Raw genomic sequence first — 20909 nt, 5'->3', positions numbered from 1 at the left:
GGCCTCCGAAAATTCACCGTCGGGGCAGTGTGAGGTTGCGTTTGTGCCTACGATAGTTGAAGACAAAGAGATCAGTTGAACTCAAGCTGGCACCGTACAAGTGTCATCCCTTTGCTTTGCATATAGAATGAGAATAAACAAATGAGAAGTGAAGCTCCTGGATTTGGGTAGTCTGCCCATGGTCCAGCTTTGCGAGTTGCCTCTGTGATTCAGCCCTTCTCTGTATATGAAAAGGACTAAAATGAGTCCTACGTTATCTCTTCCCCAAGCTTATGATGCGCGAGAGTCGTGATAATTACAATTTCTGTTGATCGTAGTAGAGTATAGGTATCAGTAGTGTTACTTGTAACCCGTCTATCTTATATACAGTGCCAACCAAGTACAGCTCCTGGAAAACTCGCATCGCTCAAATGATGGCGCTATAGAATGCGCATAGCATGGCATGATCATGACCCCGGCCTTACGACCTGTCCCTCTAATTTGCTGCGGTTTCTGCCTCTTTCTCCGACAAAGCTCCGGCATCAGGTTGAGGTATGTCCCTTGGCAAGAACGTCGTCCAGAAGTCTGACTGCTTGACAAACCATGAGTTTGTAATCTTCCAATCCTTGGTTGGATCTTGGAAGTCGATCTGTTTGAAAAGGTCAGCGGCCTGTCTCTAGCAAAGATTGGCGGCGAAGGGGTGGATGAGTGCTTACGTCAAATCGCCGCAACAAACTCGGCACCAACTTGTAAATCTCCAACAGGCTGATGTTCTTTCCGATACATGTCCGGCTACCCATACCAAATTGTAGCATAGTACCTGTCATCTCCTTGATCCTCGCCTCCTCCTTCTCCCTGTCGAGGGACTCATCCACCAGCCACCTCTCAGGCCTGAAGACGTCCGCATCCTCACCGAAGATGCTCTTGTTGCGGTGGTATACCCACGCGGAGCAGCCCACAATCGTACCGCCGGGGATGAAGCGGCCGGCGATATCAGCGCCTTGAGGCGGGACAATACGCTCCATGGGCAGGCCAGGGGCAGGGTGGACGCGGAAGGCCTCCTTGATACAGGCATCCAGGTATTCGAGTTTCTGCGACTCGTGCCAAGTAACGAGGCCCGTCTCGTTATCGTGGAACACACCCTTGCGGCCCGCCTCGTCCAGCTCCGCCCGCAGCCTTGCCATCGCGCTCGGAGTCCGGAGCAGGTAGTAGAAGACGGCGCCCAGGCTGATGGCCGTGGTCTCGGAGCCCGCGAAGGCCATCGACACCGCCATGGTCTGCACAAGCCCGTCGGTCATCATTTCTGGACGCGTCTCCTGTGCGGCGAGGAACTTGGACAACAAGTCCAGTGTGGGCTTCTTTTTGTCCGACGTGGGTAGGATGTTGCCCTTCTCGCTGTTCAGGTCGGGCAGCCGCTCGGCCATGCGCGCGCGGGCGAACTTGGCGACGGGGAAGGTCGCATCGATCAGGCCCCATTCACCAAGCTTCAGGTATATGGGGTTCTTGAGGAAGAGGCGGTCCAGGATAGGAATTTGCCCAATCTGTTCGTCCATGTTAGTATGTTGTTGGCTTCAAGGAGGGTGGCATGGGTTCTCAATGGACTCACAGGAGCTACATAGTTGAACAACTGGGTTAGGTATGACACTATCCCATCAATGTCCTCGTTCTTCTCCACAAATCCATGGCGTTTGCTATAGGTGATCTCGCCGATGACGTCGAATGCGTAGAACTGAAGCCAACGAGTGAAGTCACATCCCTCTGACTTGTTGGCGAATAGGCGTTCTGTCTGCTTGAGAAATAGCTTCGTGGTGTTATCAACGAATGGCTCATACTGCACAAGGGCCGACATAGCGAAGGCCGAGTTCACACAGCGTCGGAATTGCTGGTGGAAGTCATTGTCGACGGTGCTGAACAAACTTGGTTGCGAGTGACCCTTGACTACGGCCTGTTGCACCACGTAGAAATCGGACTGGCACACGTTTGGTCAGCTGCGTTTGCTTCCAATGGAGGACTCAAGATTTGTCCTTAAATAGTGCTCACCTTCACATAGCCCTTATTCAGGCCGTAGATCGCTTTGAGAGCTGCTGGGTCCGCGAAGGACAGAGTGTTTGGTCCGAGCCGCACCACATCGCCATGCTTCTCGTGAAGTTTCAAGTGGGTGACTTCTGGCCGTCGATTCCAAACATCAACGAACCGCCACCAGTCTGTAAGTGATGCGAGGAACGGTCCGGGGTATTTGTTCAGCCCGTTGTGATATCGATTCCGGATGAGCCATGCGGTAATGATTATAATGAGTGCTGGGAGCCAATGTTGAAGCACTGCATGCAGTATTTGGTCGGTGATTCCATGCATCTTGGCTGTCGTATCCTTGCCGGGTTGAAGACGGCAAACGGGTGCTAAGTGTGATGCCGAACAGGTAAAGACTTCAGACCGAGAACTGACCCGTAGGTTAATGTGGTCTGTCTGGGATGGGTTATTGAAGTTACCCGATTTGTAGGATCATCGTTGAGAGTGTCAAATTTGGTGGAGGACGTATATAAAGAGATGTGGCTAGAGGAGCAGGGCTTGACAATATTTAATATATCTGTCCTCGATTAGAACTACTCAGATTCGGGCGAGGTGCGGGAGAACTATTTGCACCGCCGTTGCGGACTGTCGGGATCACGGGGTGGGCGGTGATAATGATTGCTCGCAACATGAAACTTTATACGACATCGACTAGTGACCAGTTGGATCCACCAAAGACACAATGCAAGCAAAAGCATGTGGCTACAGGATCACCTTGGGCATGCGTGGAAGATATCTCTACCGCCCAATCTCCAAGATCGAGAATACCACTTGGGAAACAGTTGGCAACCAATGGGGGCCAATGGGAAAATCCAGAAAATCCGCTGAGAGAACGGCATTTCGAGGCTCTTAGGAGCGCCACCCGGAAGCCAAGTGCCTGCAGGATAGGCTACCAATCTATATTACCGCTTTGAGTCGAGTGCCTGAGAGAGTGCCAGGCCACCCCTGAATCCCCAGATCGATCAAGCTACCGGTGGGGTTGCCACGATGGGGTACCCAGATATGACATTTGCGGAGGTCGTGGAGCAACTCGTCACTGGAAAGAGGCAGCAGAACCTGGTGCTTTCCGGCTGTCGGTCTCAGCCGCGCTGCCCGTCGATGTCAAAGAGTCCAACAGAAGAAGTTCCCATGGTTTGATGTGCTGAGTCAATTCCTGAAAGCCTACGTTAGACACTGTTATGGCTGTCCGTGTGCTCGGCCTAGGTGAAAGCACCGAGCGGACATTTCGCGACATGCATCAGAGCCGACCCGAGTAATGACACCAAATATTTTGATACTTTGCAGTCGCCGCGACCAGGAGAGAACTCCGACACCGACTCTGTCTTGACCGGAAACACCGACAGTGACGGGCCGGTGGGCGCAGCGCGTGTGTCACGACAACTGGATGATTGAAGGGGCGTGAGACTGTTGGAGAGGGCGGGAAATAGTTGACCCCAAGTTAGTCCGAACTAGGGTAATTCAGTCGGATTCCAGATCAAAGGACGAGAGTTTGCATGATGTCAATTTGGACGGCTTCAATATGGTCCGTGCAGATACCGAGCGAGTGGAAATGACACTGCATATTAATAGTACGTATATTATAAGTCAGGATCTTGTAAGTCAAAGATGCAGAATGCTTGATGGCGAAGCGTAGATAGATTGGGAGCTGTTGATCGAACGAGGGGATCTTGGTACGACCGTGCATCAACAAGCCACTCTTGCGGGCTCAACCGGCCTCGGCTGGTAGGAGCTGTCACTTGACAGAGCACCTAAGACCTTTCAGTTGTGAGACGTGCTTCTGTTGACACTGTAAACAACAGCATTCTCTTCAATCCTGGCTTCCGGCTCCCCGAGAGACTGTATCGTTCACACGAACCCCGTGACAACACCTCAACTCTCCAAACAACATGCTGTCAATCAATCCTACCGGGCTCCGAATATTTGAAGGTATTCAGCTGCACATATACAAGGCACTCCCCTACACCTATGACATCTTTATTAGGCATGCCTGTTCATTAATAAATTGTGCTAAGTTGAAACCATGTGGATATTATTCGAACTCCAGCATTATCTCTTAACGGTCATTTGTGGTCCATGGTCACTGGTCCAGCTCTTCCACCTTCTCTCCACCATAGTCGTTCTTCCAAGTCCCGGCGTAGTGATGCACTACCAATGGCGGGCCAACCCTGTCTTGATCTTCCTCTTCGTAGGTGTTGAATGATGGCGATAAAGAATATCCAGGGAGAATGAGGACATCTCCGGCCATTTTCGGCTCTAGATTCTCATAATATGCGTCCCACCCCTTCCATTCTCCAGTCTCGTTTATCTTGTTCAGCGAGGCCTCCAAGCTCTTGGTGACGCTTCTCGCAAACCTCTTCGGTCCGGTAAAATCGACAACATCACCAACCATCTCCTTGTTCAGCTGCGAAACCGTCGCGTTCTTAGCCTTGGCTACGTCAGCTATTGATTGCAGGATATCGTCGACCACGGCCATCAGATGCGGTACGCCCTTCTTAGCCATGACAGTCCAGGTCGTAAACTGTCTCTCGAAAGCAAAGTCATAGCCACTGTCGAATTCCCAGCCCACAACGAGACTCGCATCCTCTTCGAACTCCTCAGGGATCCACTCTTCTATCGGGATACCCTCACATGTAACGTCGAGGTCGAACCAGATCCCGCCTTCTGAATAGAGGAGCAGGTACCGCAGCAAGTCCGCCTTGAGAATTGGCACTGTAAGGGCCATATATGTCTTGACAATATCTGGACGATCTGCGTATTTCTCCTTCACGAACTCGTCCGCCATTCGGTCTGTGAGGAACTCTGCGTGGTACTCGGGGTTCTGCGAGATGCAGGTATTCGTCCAGCCACGTGCATCGTCGCTCAGGCCTTTCGCTCCCAGCTTGTACCAGATCTTCTTGGGTATTTCTGCGGTTGAGTCGGGCGGTTGTGACTGGATTGCCTCTACCGGGGTTCCTGTTGGAATCTCGACTAGAGTTCCTGCTAGAGTTCCTTCTGGAATATCTGATGGCATGTCTGATGGAGCATCCGATGGAATATCCGGTGGGTCATCTGATGGGATATCTGATGAGGTATCTGATGATGCCTCCGAAATGTGCGAAAACTGGGTGTGCGCTGATGAGGTCGAGCTCACTGGATAGTCGATGCTCCACGTGCGGAAGTGATAGAATAGCACCAAAAGAGCACAAAGGATCGCGATATTCCTCATCGTCAGCATCCGGTGCGACCGCCGCCGCTTTGCCGTAGAATCATTTTGTTTCTCCATCGAGAGCCGAGATCTTGCGATGATTAGACAGGTAAAATTATGGAGTTCCGAAATCGAGATTTTGCAATTATTGTGGAGGTAACTTTATGAGGTCCCCGCTGAGTAAACAAATAGCCTAATGAGGCCGGCCTTAAGTCTAAAATAGGTAGCTGGCAAAGCGCAACACACTTAACGAAACGATCGAAAAGCAAGGGGTGACCGATCGGCCCGAGCGCAGGCGTGAACAAATTGTCACAAGAGAAGAAAAAAAGAAATGCTCAAAAAGAAAGGCGAAGATCAGAATGCAGGGCTCCCACTGAGAAACGGAGTGGCACGTTTAAGTCGCTAGCAATTTGGAACTACACCGATAGCGTTGTATCCTTTTTGAGCAGGTCAATCTCGAAAGCAACTGAATGCCCTGCCCCCAGCGATCTGTCACGCAGTAGCGTGGGTGCACGGGGGCGTGGCGCAGGCACAACAGGATGGGAGACTAATGTCTCAGTCTCCGGTGCATGAGAAAGGCGACATTTTCTACGGTGCCTCGAAATGTCCGAGTCTGCTACGAAGATCCTGCTGTCCTCGGCGCGGCATGTTCATTGGACGGCTTGAGGAGGATTCATCTGTAACACGGGAAAGGAATACGGAGGAAGCCGGGCATCTACGCGTGGCTTGGGATTGAACTCGCTCTGTCTAACGTGAGCCGAGCAGAGAGCCCACAGTAGAACTGTCCCGAGGAGCTGGATCTCTCTTTTGCAATCCAACTTTAGAGGCAGATATGGAGCCGGCTCGATTTAATCAATTTGCGGGGATCAAGCTTTTGTGCATAATATCATCGCGTCTAAAGCACTTAAGAAAGTCAACACCAAATTGGCATGCGAAGCGCCCTAAAAGGCCATTCCTACAAGACTTCCAAATTGCGCATTTTTATGCAAGCCTTCATCTTCCTCCTCTCTCGGTTGATGCGTGCGCATTATTTGCTAGAAATCCTGCAGACCCCACTTTGCTTATATCTTGGCCAAGCCGCAATGTCTCGCGCAATCTGACCTATTTTGGCTGATCATCTCCCTTTATCCCCTTGCAGTATGTTTCAGTCGAAAAAGGAAGGTCCGAGAATTGAATGTCACGGTAACTCCCTTTAAGACGAAGGATGACGTTACTCCATTTGGAAACAAGGAGTCCAGGATCTTCACACGGCTTGATGATTCGAACTCCCCAGGTATATTAGAATCAACGTTTATTATCTGCAGCAATTGGTCAGTAGCTTTTCCTCGTAATAATGACTTCAATCTTTTGTTCGTGTCCCTGAAACTCTTTCCCTTCCTCTGTCTATCTCTTTCTCTGTCAGATTACCTAGTCACATGAGTGACCTGATTTTTTTCACTGGCAATGTTGATCCTCGCCACATACAAGTGCCTCGTCCTGAAAATGCGACAACGCTTTCTACTATTCAGAACAAGAAGAAAAGGAGAAAGGAAGAAACACATTAGTATGATATAGACTGAATATCAAGTAGACTGAATATTCAGGCAGTGGATAGTTCGGAATCGGAACTTGCCCAGACAGTTTTCGTTGCGAGCCAAATCAGTGACTCTCTTCCTCAGACCATACCAAGCACTTTAATACATACATGATCAGATAGGCGCCAGCGCCAGCGCCTCTTTACAAGTTTCCTTCTTATTATGACGAAATACTTCGGCAGCTATCTCTGTCTACTTCTCATCAGCTGGGAACCCGCTCGCAGCATTGCTCGGAAGCTTGGGAGCGCTAGCACTATTGCCTCTTGCTGGAGGGTTGGAAGCGTCAGCAGCACGAGCGGCAGCTGCGGAAGCCGGAGACAGGCCCCTGGGCCTCGTGGGAGACGGAGTCTTCGAAATCGGCAGGCCAAGGTTTTGCCTCCACCATTTCTCAATCTGTCCACTGCTGCTGTGCTTGACGTCCGGAAGGCAAACTTCGTTCGCTTATGATAGTCACTGAGTCTGAGGTTTCCGTTTTAGTTGCGTCCATCAGTAAGATGAATTCATGTCCGGCCCTCCCGGAGATGTTTGATTGCATCACTCGAGCGAATGTCTTCGTCGTTGATTTCCTTCCAGAAAGTCCGACATGTTGGTGAAAGCTTGTCCTCCTCCAGGTGGCCATTGGGAGCTACATACTACATGAAGTAAATGACAGTGGCCATGAAGTAGGTCACGTAGATGTTGACATCTTCACGAATTAATTGAATGATGGCTTCCAAGTACGTATGACTCGGCAGAACCCAGACTGGACTCGGCGATCCGTCGTCTTGGGGAAACAGTGATCCATGGCCAAGGCCCAGCTCATCGGGCGACGGCAAAGACGGATGGCTGGCCGGTATCAAGCCCAACGAGAGCAGGTTCGCACTCTGGTTGAGCCTGAGTGGCGGCACGACGGCACCAAGAGTGGCTGACTGCACGTGGAGTGCAACGTGGGCATTGCTGTCAGGCATGTGGGCGTGGAACGCAGGACCTGGCGAGAGCCTCTTCGCTCTTGAGATGTAGCAGGTTTCTGGATCGAGGCATGGCGAGAGTTTCAGCTCCTGCGAGTCCATAAGGGCTGCTATAGCAGCACATAGCAAAGAGTCGTGGACGACGAAGTCGGCTTCCTGACTGTCGTCAACTTCAGGCCAGATATCAAGTAGAAACAAGGAGCAGGCAGAATTCTTACACTGACGATGCTCGGCACACCATGGATAGTCAAGAGGAAGTTACCCCAGAGCACAGCAGGGATACCTTTGCCAGCTAAGGTCTGTGAGATCGGTGCGAGGAGTCCCTCGCGAGTATGGGAGCTTGCCATCTTGACTTAGCTTCAACAAAGCACAAAAACGTACAATTCCTGAGAGACATTAATCGCTGTGGGTGACTGAGATATGCCGGGCTGGCAGACTGTTCAAAGAAGTTGTTGCTCATTTTCAGGCGTGCCTGAAGCATGGAGGCAGCACTTACATAAGCAGCCAACTGATGCAGCCTAAGGAAGTACCCAGGTACCTTCACTTCAGGTGAATCCGCTACTTCACCTTCGGCAAACTGCTTCTGTCACCAACTGCAGGTCTGAGCCATGAAGAAAGCTCGTTAGTGACTGTAGAGCAGGAGGCGCCTCTTTCATTCAATAAGAAGTGCCATATTGGTTTTGGAAGTCATCATTTGCATCTTGCGACTCATTTGATCGTGGACACCCCGACGACTACCTCAGAGATCTGCATATTTTCCTTCGACGGACACTCGCAAGTCAAGGGCATTATGGATATCCAAATTCTCTCAGACCTCCACCTCGAGACGCCCAAAGCCTACGATTTCTACGAGATCATACCAACAGCGCCCCACCTCGCGCTTCTCGGAGACATCGGCTGCGTCTGTGACCCAGGATACCTGACCTTCCTAACCGCCCAGCTCAAGCAATTTAAGATTGTATTCCACGTCTTGGGAAATCATGAGCCATACGGCTCCAGCTGGAACTCAGTTATTGCGAAGCTCCGTATGTTCGAAAAGGACAATCGGCAGCAGCGGGCAGCAGATCCGAGTCTTGGGGAGTACATCCTTCTCAACCAAAACGAGTACCACCTGCCCGAGTATAACATTACAATCCTTGGTTGCACGTTGTTCTCCCATATTCCCAAGACTTCATTAGCAGATGTTAGCTTCGGCCTGAACGATTTCTTCCGCATTGACTCCTGGACCGTTGAGAGACACATCTCGGCACATGCGCGCGACCTTGCCTGGCTGAATGCGCGCATTAGCGCCCTCTCCCAAGAACAACCGAACCATAAACTCATCATTTTCACACACCACAGCCCTACAATCGACTCCAGAACTATCAACCCTCGTACAGCCGGGAACAAAATCTCATCGGGCTTTGCAACGGATTTGCGGGGCGAGACATGCTGGGTCGGAGAAAATGTGGCATTTTGGGCGTTTGGGCATACGCATTTCAACTTTCCGCCCTGGAGGGATGAGCAGGGTGGGACGTTTGTTTATAGCAACCAGAGGGGATATTATTTCTCGCAGGCAGCTGGCTTCGCGGAGAGAGGCGTGGTCAAGATTGGGAGAGATGGAGGAGTGGTGGTTGACGCAGGGACAGATGAGCCCGCGCCTTCGCCGGACCCTGACTCCTGAGCAAGAAGATGAAGGCGAGGCTAGGACAGACTCGTGCAACGGGTATTCCGGACATGCAAGACTCGTAATAAGGATAACAATCATCACGCGGCCTAATACTTCGAAAATGATACGTGCTTCATGGAAATCTCATCAAGTCGTCTACACTGTGGCAGAGTCAGCTGGCCTATGCACATGAATGACCCGTCTTCCTCACTGGCAATGGTCATTCTGGCCACACACATGTGCCTCGTCAAGAAAAAGCGCCAGGCCTTCGACCATACTCTAACATGCGAATTGGTCGTGACCGGAGGCCTGCTCCTTCACGGGACTTAGATGCCTTATACACTTCGTCTTTGACCTCTTCTCCGATAATGTACTCCCGCATTGCCTCCATGACCCTACCCCCCTCCGTGAACTTGCCCGCGTCCATGCCCTTGTCCATTTCCGTGTCCATGCCCGGCGCCCTGAGCTTGGTCCGCCTCCATACTCTTCTCAGCTTACATTGGCTTGTCCGTCTCCATTCCCTCGTCCGTGGTCAGGCTCGATTTGCTGAGCAAGGGTACCTTCAAAAAGTTGGCGGCAGCGTGTAGAGCAATAGTCGTTGACTACGTATGCGTCGACGGCGTGGGACAGAGCTGGTTTCCTGCAGAACGCGCAGTCTCTACCACTGGCAGAGGCGGTAGCACCACATTTCTTTGGCTGTCGACGGTATGCATGGCCGCAGTAGCCGGAGTAGAACTGGTACCATCCACAGTGGCAGCTGTTAGGATTGCGTGGGTCGTTTACAAGAACAAATAGCGTCCTGTACTCCAATTCATCCGGTGCAATTCCCTGAACGTTTGCCGGCATGATTGCAAGGAAGGGGCGGGTAACAGGATATATGGGTGAAGTATTTGTGATGAGAGGACATACTTGATTGGGGATAGAATTTGTCAGTGGAAAGCTCCTGTTATAACTACTCCGAGATGCGGGAGCGAGACACCATGACCATGATGTGATGGCCCCGCTGGCCACGAGTGAGGACCAATCGAGAGGCGTGGCGGCTTACTTTCATGACCTCAGCCCATGCTTCATGGAGGTGAGGTATATGTGAAGCAGGTACATGAATACCTGGACCCCGGAAAAGAGCTGAAATTCAAAAATGAGCTAGGGGACCGCATCTGGGGTGAGAGCAGTATAGTATAGAGCCACAACATCAGAGCCAGAGGAGCCACAGCTAATAGCAATGGTGGAAAGTCAGGCAGCAAGCACAGCCGCGGGGGCCACGGGGTGGATGCTCGTGTGCGATTGTACGGGCAGCAACGCCCAAGACCCTTCTTTCGGCAATATTGGTGAGTGGTCGGTCGGAAGATGGTCCTTTGTCCGTCAATGTTATCATCAGATTGGCGAGGCTGTTGTGTTCATTTGCCGCCCGAAGACTATATTTGCTTGCCTGTAGATATTCTTCTTAATGTAGATCCAGTGCTTGAACGGCAGGTCTACTACCCCGAAACCCTAATATGCTGGTTGCAGCCTCAGTTAAGTACTAATTCGCCTGCGGCGTAGACTAGGGGACTTGGGATGGCTATCAAGTTTCATGAAGCAGTCAGCGAGACTGCTTTTGGTGTTCCAACGCAAACGCTCATGTTTAGGAGCGACATGTCGTGGTTACTTTCATTGACCCAATTAAAAGCTCGCACAAATTCGAACAAGGAAACGTCATCCGAGATATGTTTTGATTGGTTACTTAGACCCACGGTGGCTAATTGAGAGGCTAAAAGCCAGTGTGGTTCAGGCCAGCCCAGAGAATTGCTGATGAAGGACTACGGGCTATTTATGTTCTTATCAGTACTTTATTCTGTACTGTTGCGGCCACTTCCACTCTTCGCATATATCCTGTAGATCGGCTAGGCAGATTTCTGGCTTACATGAAAGGAACCAAGGTCTTTTGGAGGTAACCAGCGTGCAATAACTAGGAGACATCCAATCGGAACGCCGATTGCTCAGGTGTTGGTTGGCCGCAAGGGTCGCATAATGAACTTTATCTCGCGCTATACTACCTTGTCCCAACACCGTAAATCACCAACATCTATCTGCTCTTTCCACGCGGTCGGTTGCTATTTCCAGCCATGCGCACTGGAATGATCAAGAGATTGATATTCGAGTTCATCCTATTCCCTATTCAGTCTCAAAGTCCACGTAAAGCAGATTCATGTTCATGATTCACAACAGCAACGCGCGCCTTTCGACGACAAAGCCTCGGCCCATCCGCGTCTGGAACTTGAGTTAACATGATCAACCCTGAATGGAGGTTCTGGGCACCTTCAGGTTCAATTGCCGATGGAGGGCCGAGCCAATGGTACATTCATGACCTTGATCAACGACGGATTATCGTGGTAACCATGGACGACGAGCAGGAGGAGGAGTCTGTGGCGATACAACATCTCAGGCGCCATGTTGATGACCTCGATCCCGGAGTCTTGGAGATACATGTCAGCAACGAGGGAGATCTCATCTCTACCTCATCAAGCCCTGATGATGACCAGACGCAGGCTGTCAACTATCCTCTTTTGACTCATATCAGCAAGCCTGAGAGCGTCAAGACAATTCATCGTCGTCATTTACGAGAACTAGACCGCCTTGGCCCTGAGGTTGACAAGGTCGCTGACACACAAGCAAGCTTGAAAAATGACAACCGCAGCTTGGTTTTCAAATACTCGTGTGTTTATGAGTCACTTTTTGCTCGATGGGACGAAATCAACATATCGATGCGCCTTCCAGCCAATCCCAATATCGTGCCCTTCGACCGGATAGTCATCGAAGAGTTGCAGGGCCGCCATGTTGTTGTCGGTTTCACGAGCCACTTTATTCCTGGTAGCACCGTCTTCGACAACGTCTCCCGGGTCTTTAAGCTGAGTTACCTGAAGCAGCTCACACGGGTGATTGATGATCTCAACTTGAAATACGGTATCTCGCATCAAGACGTAGCGCCAAGAAATATTCTTCTGGACGAGGCGCATGGGAATCTCGTTATTTTTGACTTCAATTTTGCCACGCGCATCGGTTGCGGCCCGCGCCATCGCTTTGTTCAATACCGGGAAGATCGCAACGACGTGAAAGGCGTTATTTTCACCCTCTACGAAATCATCACCCGAGATGGGCACTTCCGTAAGGTGGATCATGCTGAGCAGAATCCCGACGACGTCTTGAACATGGAGACGTGGGCGCAACATCCGGACGTCAAGCTGGATCATCCGGTGGCCGACTACCGCTCCGCATTGGGTGATTGGCTTCGTGCGAGGGAAGCCGGACCCAAGATCACGATATATACCGAGGCTCCAGAACACCTCGAGTGGCCAGACATGGGGAAGCCGCCCCAAGACTACGTGGTTGATTTGGGGGACTACCCGGCGGGCCACCCGATGCTTACACCCGGTTGGGCAGATCAACGCAGCAGGGCATGGAAGGCTGGAGTGGATGTCGTGTGCTGGGAGCGTCCTTCGCAGAACAGTATCAAACAGGGAAGCTATGTCCTGGCCACTGGCGAGGTTGTAGAAAAGCCTGAGCTTGCATCCCCATCATGAATAGGAGGCTGATGCAGTCAATCTAGGCCTCTTTGCAGATACAAGCCGTTGATCTGTCTACAGCTTCTTGGGGTCTAGGTAAACAATTTCAGCAATTATTTTTCACTTGAAGCAGGCTTCGTCAACGCACGGCGGTCACGATCAAATAGTGAAAGTATGAGTAGAGTAGCAATAGCCATTATTTATTTACTAGTTACCCGAGCGCACCCATCATCGCATGTGCTCGTCTCTTAGACGCGGTTGATGAATACCACGGTGCTATTATAATCACCATCTAGCGAGTACTGCAGGCCGACGTTCTGAAGCGTGGCACCGGAGTAGGTCGCGCCACCGTCGATGGAGTAGGTCGCCGCAGGGTCGAGACCCTGAAGGCGGATGTAGGGCAGAGCCTGGTTCCAGACGGACCGGATCTGGAAGTAGAAGAGCACAGCCTCGGATCCGTCCTCGGAGACGAACATGGCAGCGGGCCAGTTGGACTCCTCGGGCAGCTGTAGGCGCCAGAAGTCGCCGGAGATGACGAGGGGGTTGACGCGCTCGGCGAGGGCGATGAGGTCCGGGATCTGCTCGCGCTCCTCCTCGGGGATCTTGGGCGGGTTGAGCTCGAGCCCGAAGCTGCCGCCCATCATGGCGACGTGGGCGCGGAAGCTGATGGGCGTCGAGCGGCCAGTCTGGTGGTTGGGCGTGGCGCTGACGTGGGCGCCCATGGCGGAGGGGGGATAGACGAGGCTGGTGCCGAACTGGATGTAGATGCGCTCGAGGGCGTCGGTGTTGTCGCTGGTCCAGATCTGTGGGAAATACTGCAGCACGCCCGGGTCGAAGCGCCCGCCACCGCTGGCGCAGCCCTCCCACAGCACGTCCGGGAAGCGCGTCGTCAGCGTGTCGAAGACGCGATACATGCCGAGCATGTAGGCGTGGTCGACGCCGTCGTAGGGTGTCTCGTGGAACCCGCGGTTGTTGTCCCACTTGACGTACGTGATGGAGGCGTTGCTGAGAATGTCGGCCACGGAGCTGATAACGAAGTCCTGCACCTCGGGCAGCGCGAGGTTGAGGACCAGCTGGTTGCGGCGCAGCGTACGCGGGTAGCTGCCGGCGCTCAGCACCCAGTCTGGGTGCTCGTTATACAGTGTCGAGTTGGGGTTGACCATCTCTGGCTCGAACCATAGCCCGAACCGCAGGTTGGTCGTGGTATTGGCGGCTTGCAGCTTCGTGACCTCATCGACGAGCGGGCCGAGGGAGCCGCTGGGGAACCTCTGTGTGTTGACCTCCCAGTCACCGAGACCACCGTCGTCAGACACACGAGGATATTCCTCGCCGAACCAGCCGTCGTCCAGCACGAAGAGCTTGACGCCCAGGTCGGCAGCTTCCTGGGCAAGCGTGTAGACGGTGCTCTGGTTATAGTCGAAGTAGAGACCCTCCCAGGAGTTCAGCAGGACTGGGCGTGTCTCGGCTCCTAAGTCGCTCTTGATGAGATGGTTGCGGTACAGACGGTGGTAGGCCCGCGAGAGGCCACCGACGCCCGTGTTGGAGTACACGGCTACTGTCTCGGGAGACGTGAGGGTTTCACCTGGTCCCAGGCCCCAAGAAAGGTGATAGGGATTAAAGCCAAGCATCGCGCGTGTGAGTCCTTGAGACCCCTTCTCGACGTCTACCTGGAACGAGCCCGTGTAGACCAGAGAAAAGCCCCATGCCTCTCCCTGCGTCTCGGTAGTACTTGGTGTGGCCAAGGCGAGGAAAGGGTTATGCAGATGCGATGAGTATCCGGTAGTGCTGCCGAAGCTGGTGCGATGACAGGTCAGTTTTGTGCTTATGAGAGGCCACACGGTCTTCGCCTTGATGGATGTACCAACCCTTGAACGCCATACTCGACTGATCTCCTCAACCTCATGGCTTCTCTCGCCCAGTCTCCACGGAGCTCGATCATGTCCAGGTCGGTGTAAGGCAAGTCAACGCTGAAACTAGCCAGCCTCTCGACAGTGATGTTGCCCTCTCCCAGGTTCGTGAGACTCACGCTCCTGACAATGGCATCATACTTGGGGAAGATGGAATACGTGAGGTTTGCTGCGATGGAAGAGTAGTTGTCGTAGAGGTGGACCACGATAGTAGAGACGTCCTCCTCACTGCCAAAGGTCGAGGGCAACCCCGGAAGCTCCGGCTTGCCCGGGACAACGGTATGAGACTGGTACTGGAGGTCGCTGACGGTGTATCCCGCGGTCTCGCGGACACGCACAGCCGGGATTCTGAAGTCACCACGGCCCAGGTCTGGGAACTCACGCCTCACTCTGCCAGGCATGCCGACCCAGCCGTTAACTTCTGGCACCGGCAGGGGCACAGTCTCGTAGGCCGAGCCGCCGAAGTGGTCTCCGATGAGATCACCGGTGGCATTGTCGACGTGGAAGCGGTAGGAGACGTGCTCGCCGTTTAGAGCGAAGTCTGTGCCATCAACCACAACACCTGGAGGGTTTTAGCAAACGGTTTGAATTTTTCCGAAGGTGAAATCTGTGTCTTACCTGAAGAGGACTGGGCATGAGCCGTCTCGGCCAGGAGCACCGAACCGAAGCCCAGGGCGACGGCATAACGGCCCAGAGATGGAATGCTGAGCATCTTACCGGTACCTAGGTGAACAAGGCACTTGAGGGTCTGGAGCAACCTGGCGCTTGGGAGGAAGACAAACGGTCCTCTGGCGACGAAGATGCCCCTCTTATATTTATTGGCGCACAAAAACAAACGCAAGCTTCACTTAGACCGGACTGACTGCATGTAGGTACGCCCCACAAAAACACACCAGATCCTGTGTGTACCCTGTACCCATGGCCATCATCTCCGCAGCCAGGGTTTCCCCAGAGGAGGGGTAGGTAGGTACACTGGGGCAACAGCGAACTGTGGAGGCTGGGGGTGGTCCCATCGCGGTGCCATCGCGGTGCGCCAAGGCCGTCGTACGTGAGTTTAGCAGTCAGTACTACTAATTAGGTTGGCCTTCTCCGCACCGAGGGAATAAAGAGAGTCGCTGATCAACAGGGCCGCCCCCACAGCCGCCAATGGCCTTTGCCGCTTGGCAATGGCCTATTTCCACTTTGCATTGCCCAACGGGACAAATTTCGGTCTATTCTCGTGACGAGAGAAGTGCTTGTGGAGGATCCAAGGTCTTCCACAGAAGCCTGAGTAGTCGAGGCCGGCCTTCCTAGTCGATAAGTGGATGTGAATTATTATGTATACTGTCGCACTGAACATTGACTCTTTTGCCCATAGATCTCTTGCAGCATCGCATCAGGGGCCCAGCAATCTGGAGCGCGGTGACGCTAAGAGTTTAACTATGCATGTCATCTCATCAACATCCGAACTTTCGCTGATCATCTGTTGAGCACACCATCCAACAACTGACAGCACCGCAAAGGCTCTTTTGTTCGCTCGAGATCTCGTAGCTTTCTGGTCCTGGACATGACACCTCTGCAAACGGCAAGTATATCCCTCGGTGTCTGGAGCCTTCACACCGACAAACCATATTCTTGGCGACTGCGGCGTCGGACTTGCCGTTGTATTTTTACCCACTGTGGTTCGAGGATTGGCCCCAATATATGGTCAGTCGGACCTGATGTCATCTGTTGAATTGCGGATACTTCGGCGATACTCTGAGAGCTTTGCGGCGTGCCTTGTGGGGAGCAGTTAAACCAAGATGGTCGGGATGTACGCGGGGAACACGGGTAAGTACATAGCCACTAATATACCTAGCTAGAGCTGGTCCGCCGGGCCACGCAAGGCGACGGCCGGCATTGGGGGAAAGCTACGAAATTAGCTTCAATTAAGCTCCAAGCTTCTCTTTCAACTTTCAGATGGGCCGAAATCCCCGGAGCTATGGCATCATGGGTTTCGCAATGGAGATCGACTGAACCATGTAACTCAACAACATTCTCAGAGAGATACTGGATTGAGATTCTCTTTAAACACCTTCATATGGACATGTAGTTCTTCGTACGTATTAGACCTCGGATGGCCACAGCAGGTCTGAAGGGTCAAAAGGCAGGGTCAGCTCGCCTCCGCAGCCAGTCGCCTTGTGGAATTTCAGCCAGACTCTTCTTCTACTGCTGATGACTTTGCCTGTGATTTCTTAAATCTGACGGGACAGTTTGCTGATATTGAAGCATCCTGGTTCCAAGTTGAAAAGTCTCCCGCCTTACTGATTTTCCTAAATTGGTAATGTTCAGGGATATGAACGGCCGGGGTGGACTCTTTTCTCATTTATTCTCAGGGGGATTCATTTGGGGTTGAATTTTGTAAATGGCCTTTCTCGAGTTCAACTTCTAGAGCATCATCAATGCCTTGAGTACTTCTAATATTCTCTATGCGTGTTTGATAGTTGACATGAAGTTGAGAAACTCGAGGAACTTGAAGCAACCCACCTTCTCGCTGCAGTGCGTGACAAGGCCGAGCGCAATTCAATAGATTTTTTTGTTTATGCATGGATAGCCATGGAAATTGGACAAATCTTAGAACCACAGGCTGGCTATGTTAAGGGAACAGACAAGCAGGGGCTATGATAAGACAACGTGGCTCGACACAGAAAAGGCCCCAGCTCTAGAAGCACAGCAGTTCTGTGAAACGACCTCTCCATCGACAATATCATCATATCTTTTTCATCTCTGAGTAAAATCAGAGACTACTTCCACTCGAATTCGTTCTTCAGGCCATCAACACCGCTCTTGTCACCATCATCAAGATACCCACAGATCCTCCCCTCGGGATCCCACTTCCTCCGGATCTCCATCAACCGCTTCGCATTCTCGTCTCTCCAGAACTTGGTCCTCCGGTGCTGGAAGTCCGAGTCGCCCAGGTAGCTGCCGTCGGCGGAGCGCTCGACCTCACGCGCGACGCTGTGCGTCCAGCTGACGCACCTCTCGTCGTCCTTTTCCTCCTCCCACACCGTGTACAGAGCAAAGTAGTGGTCCGTATGCATCGACAGCGCCATAGAGCCCTCGTCGCTAACGTCGCCCGCCGCACTGTGATAATGCGGCCGCCGTGACGTCGGGTACATGCTGTAGTACAGTGCGAACGCCTTGCGATGCGGCAGCGTCGTGAACGCCCGCTCCAGCACCGCCGGTACATCCGCGTCGTTGCTGACGTACGCGTTCTCCGAGCAGTAGCGGTGGCCCTCGGGGTTGGCGACCGCCTGCGGTGCGTATTGGTCCGGCAGGGTGGTGGGTTTCGCAAAGTCCTCGACGAGCGGGTTCGGCGGCCGCCCGGGGTCGTCATGCAGGGGCTTCAACGCGGCTTCGCCCTCGACTTTGTTGGACTTGAAGGCAAGGAAGTTTGCAATTATCACGGGGTCCGGGTGATTGTCAATGTACTGCCCAACTGCGACCATCTCGGTGTCGTTGTCGCCTATCTCACACATCTGGAAGCAGTCAGCATTTAGATTGGGTTTGAAAACGATGCAATCTTGACGCCCGACTTACATCGATAACCCATTTCAGCACCTTGCGGTACTCTGTTATCGGCCAGATGTAAATGCTCTGGTACATATCTGGCAGCGGTCGAGTGAGGAGGTGGAACCTCGTCACAATCGCAGGGAATCCTGTACACTCACTCGTCAGCCACTCATCCATCCAGAAACAAAATCTAAGTCACTACCGCAATTGCTTGGCCAGGAAAGACTTACCAGGCCCACTGCCCCTCGCAGCCCAGAACAAATCCGCATTCTCAGCCTTACTGCAGTATATCTCCCGCCCATCAGCCGTGACGACATCAATCCCAACAATGCTCTCACAAGCCCATCCCCAATTCTTACAATTCCACCCCATCCCACCCTGCAGCAAGAACCCACCGAGCCCAACATCAGGACAGTGCCCACCAGCAAACATCCTCCCCTTGGTGGCAAGGAACGCATTCGCCTTCCTCCCCGTCGCACTAGGCGGGCAGCTCAGGATCCGCGTGCGCGGGTCATAGTCGAGGCCCTCCCCCGGGTTCCCATCGGTTGGGGAGTGGTGCTTGCCGCCGGGCAGGGCGCCCAGGTCGATGCAGATGGCGTCGTCGCGCACGCTCCACCCGGCCCACGAGTGGCCGCCCGACCGCACCGAGACGCGGCAGCCGAGGTCTCCTGCGAGTCGCACCGCCTGCGCGACGTGCGCCGCCGACGTGGCGTGCACCACCGCGCGCGGCACCCGTGTCTCGGTCGCGCGCCGGTGGTTGAAGACGTGGCCCCACGCCGACTCGAGGAACTTCTCCCTGGGCGTCGAGTCGCGGAAGACAATGGGCAGGCCGGCGGGGACGGCGGGAACTGTCTTGCTGGTCCCGTTGGCCGCTGCGCCGTTGAGGGTGGTGCTTGAGAGTGAGGCTGTCATCGCTTCCATTTGTGTGTGATTGTGTGTGTGCCTTGTCTCGATGAGAGTGTCTGAATCCAGTGTTATAGATCCGATGTCAAAGTTAAAAATAAAACGGACCAAGTCGGAATGTCCAAGCGCAAACCACAGCGTGCCACCTCTCTAAGTCGACAAGACTGACTCGAGCTCAAGTGGGGACGGATATACAGGTATTTGACTTGGATATACAACTTCTTCAGCTCACAATACAGCCATTCAAGGACGTACTCAGTCAATTAAATATCGAAGCGGTCACAGAAGTGATCGTCACATAGCCGACCCCGGATTTGCGGATATCAGCCCGAAAGCTGTCTACCGAGACAGTCTTGAGGCAAAGCTGCAGATTCGACCCCACGTTCCGTGTTTAGAGCCCTGCGGGGACAGGGGAGGCCATTGTTCAGGGCGGTGGGTGTTCCCCCGGATCAAGGGTCTGTCGCCCATCGTCGGCCGGGCCCACCTTCGGAATGCGGGCGGACGGACTTACAGCTTAGCAGAAGCTGGCTGTGCTCATTGTGGTGACGACAACGGCGGCATGCACCTGAATACAGGTGTAGCAGCCAGCTAGGCGGGGAAACAGGCAACGTAGAGAGAGCATGTAGCTCCAAGGCACTTTCGAGTAGGTAGAATTATCAAGGGCAAACGCTTTTCTTCTATTAGTTGGACCTGATACCTGATCCAGCCTAAGAACGCTCTGTATAACACCTGCCTATGTCTTGCCAGCCTGGGATTGTAAAATGCAATGCCTGCTTCGTATCATACATACAGAAGAAAACTCATCCATTGTCGGGATCGCAGGACAGATGGCCCATCTGGAAGTCACGAAAGAGTGCAATTCCATGGTTCCACGCGTCGTTTCTGGGTCGGTTGCGAAGAGACGAAGTGAAGCGTGCCGTCACCCAGGGACGTCACATGGCTGAGACGGTCTGTATCTGCTGCCAAAGACTCCCGATTCATGACCACGATACATTTGTGATAACTTTCTTGGGGTGCTTGCGTCAGAAAGACGGTCTTCAATACATTCCCCGTTGCTGTCGTCGGGGTCCTGTGGAGGAAACAATCTTGCCGAAAACGAACGCAGCCTGAGGACTCAGCACGAAAATACATTTGGCGTTCTGGCGAGCTGCATTGATTTTTGGCATTCTGCTCGGCCTCTTTCGCCGCAAAAGCTTTGAGCGTTGAGATTATTGCCGGTTGATGCGCCTTTCTGTGCTTTCTGTGCCCTCTGCTGTGTTCTTTTCCCGCTTCTTGGTAACGACTTCCCCACCTCTGGGCAACCTCAGTACCTCCACTGAGCGACGGCGTTGTAGGTCACCCACACTTCGTACACTTCGCATCCCCACCCGATGTTTGACTGTGATTGTTGTACGTCCAGATTGTCCGTCTTTGGAGCGACTCTCTTTTGACGCCTTATTTTGTTCTTTCAATTCATCGTCGACATCCGCGGACTGTGCACAGTCGACTTGATGACCTCCTTCAGGAGAATCTGTTTGCTTCCATTTGCCTTTCGCTTCCCAGGGTATTGACCCCGAGCGAGCAGAATTGTCTCGATTTTCCAACGACAAATCAAGTATAGCACCTTCTGTATCAATGGCCTCTCTGT

At 52.9% G+C, this 20909-nt stretch overlaps 7 protein-coding genes across 7 annotated transcripts; 2 read left to right on the top strand and 5 right to left on the bottom strand.

The window, feature by feature from the left end:
• Positions 1-475: 475 nt before the first annotated feature.
• Positions 476-2331, bottom strand: J7T55_013896 (pisatin demethylase; the record flags this gene model as incomplete). The annotated part of the gene is made up of 4 exons (XM_053140814.1): positions 476-628; positions 696-1520; positions 1586-1948; positions 2020-2331. The coding sequence occupies 4 exons, from the start codon at positions 2329-2331 to the stop codon at positions 476-478; spliced, it is 1653 nt and encodes a 550-aa protein (XP_052996233.1).
• A 1792-nt stretch (positions 2332-4123) lies between these two features.
• On the bottom strand, positions 4124-5308 carry J7T55_013895 (lpha-mannosyltransferase och1; the record flags this gene model as incomplete). The annotated part of the gene is made up of 1 exon (XM_053140813.1): positions 4124-5308. One exon carries the CDS (start codon positions 5306-5308, stop codon positions 4124-4126), a length of 1185 nt encoding a protein of 394 aa, XP_052996232.1.
• A 1688-nt stretch (positions 5309-6996) lies between these two features.
• J7T55_013894 (uncharacterized protein) lies at positions 6997-8098 on the bottom strand (the record flags this gene model as incomplete). Its single annotated transcript, XM_053140812.1, has 3 exons — positions 6997-7210; positions 7438-7907; positions 7970-8098. The coding sequence occupies 3 exons, from the start codon at positions 8096-8098 to the stop codon at positions 6997-6999; spliced, it is 813 nt and encodes a 270-aa protein (XP_052996231.1).
• Positions 8099-8541: 443 nt separating this feature from the next.
• Positions 8542-9414, top strand: J7T55_013893 (uncharacterized protein; the record flags this gene model as incomplete). The annotated part of the gene is made up of 1 exon (XM_053140811.1): positions 8542-9414. The coding sequence occupies one exon, from the start codon at positions 8542-8544 to the stop codon at positions 9412-9414; it is 873 nt and encodes a 290-aa protein (XP_052996230.1).
• Positions 9415-11666: 2252 nt separating this feature from the next.
• On the top strand, positions 11667-12959 carry J7T55_013892 (protein kinase-like domain protein; the record flags this gene model as incomplete). Its single annotated transcript, XM_053140809.1, has 1 exon — positions 11667-12959. The coding sequence occupies one exon, from the start codon at positions 11667-11669 to the stop codon at positions 12957-12959; it is 1293 nt and encodes a 430-aa protein (XP_052996229.1).
• Positions 12960-13189: 230 nt separating this feature from the next.
• On the bottom strand, positions 13190-15560 carry J7T55_013891 (lpha-galactosidase c; the record flags this gene model as incomplete). The annotated part of the gene is made up of 3 exons (XM_053140808.1): positions 13190-14735; positions 14807-15410; positions 15467-15560. 3 exons carry the CDS (start codon positions 15558-15560, stop codon positions 13190-13192), a joined length of 2244 nt encoding a protein of 747 aa, XP_052996228.1.
• A 2050-nt stretch (positions 15561-17610) lies between these two features.
• Positions 17611-19291, bottom strand: J7T55_013890 (fad binding domain protein; the record flags this gene model as incomplete). The annotated part of the gene is made up of 3 exons (XM_053140807.1): positions 17611-18345; positions 18407-18525; positions 18610-19291. The coding sequence occupies 3 exons, from the start codon at positions 19289-19291 to the stop codon at positions 17611-17613; spliced, it is 1536 nt and encodes a 511-aa protein (XP_052996227.1).
• Positions 19292-20909: the final 1618 nt, after the last annotated feature.

Source organism: Diaporthe amygdali, assembly GCF_026229845.1.
Source record: "Diaporthe amygdali strain CAA958 chromosome Unknown NODE_7_length_1459731_cov_64_868725, whole genome shotgun sequence".
Lineage (NCBI taxonomy): Eukaryota > Fungi > Ascomycota > Sordariomycetes > Diaporthales > Diaporthaceae > Diaporthe > Diaporthe amygdali.
Note: the sequence above shows the minus strand (reverse complement) of the source record. Positions and strands in the feature narration are given on the sequence as shown.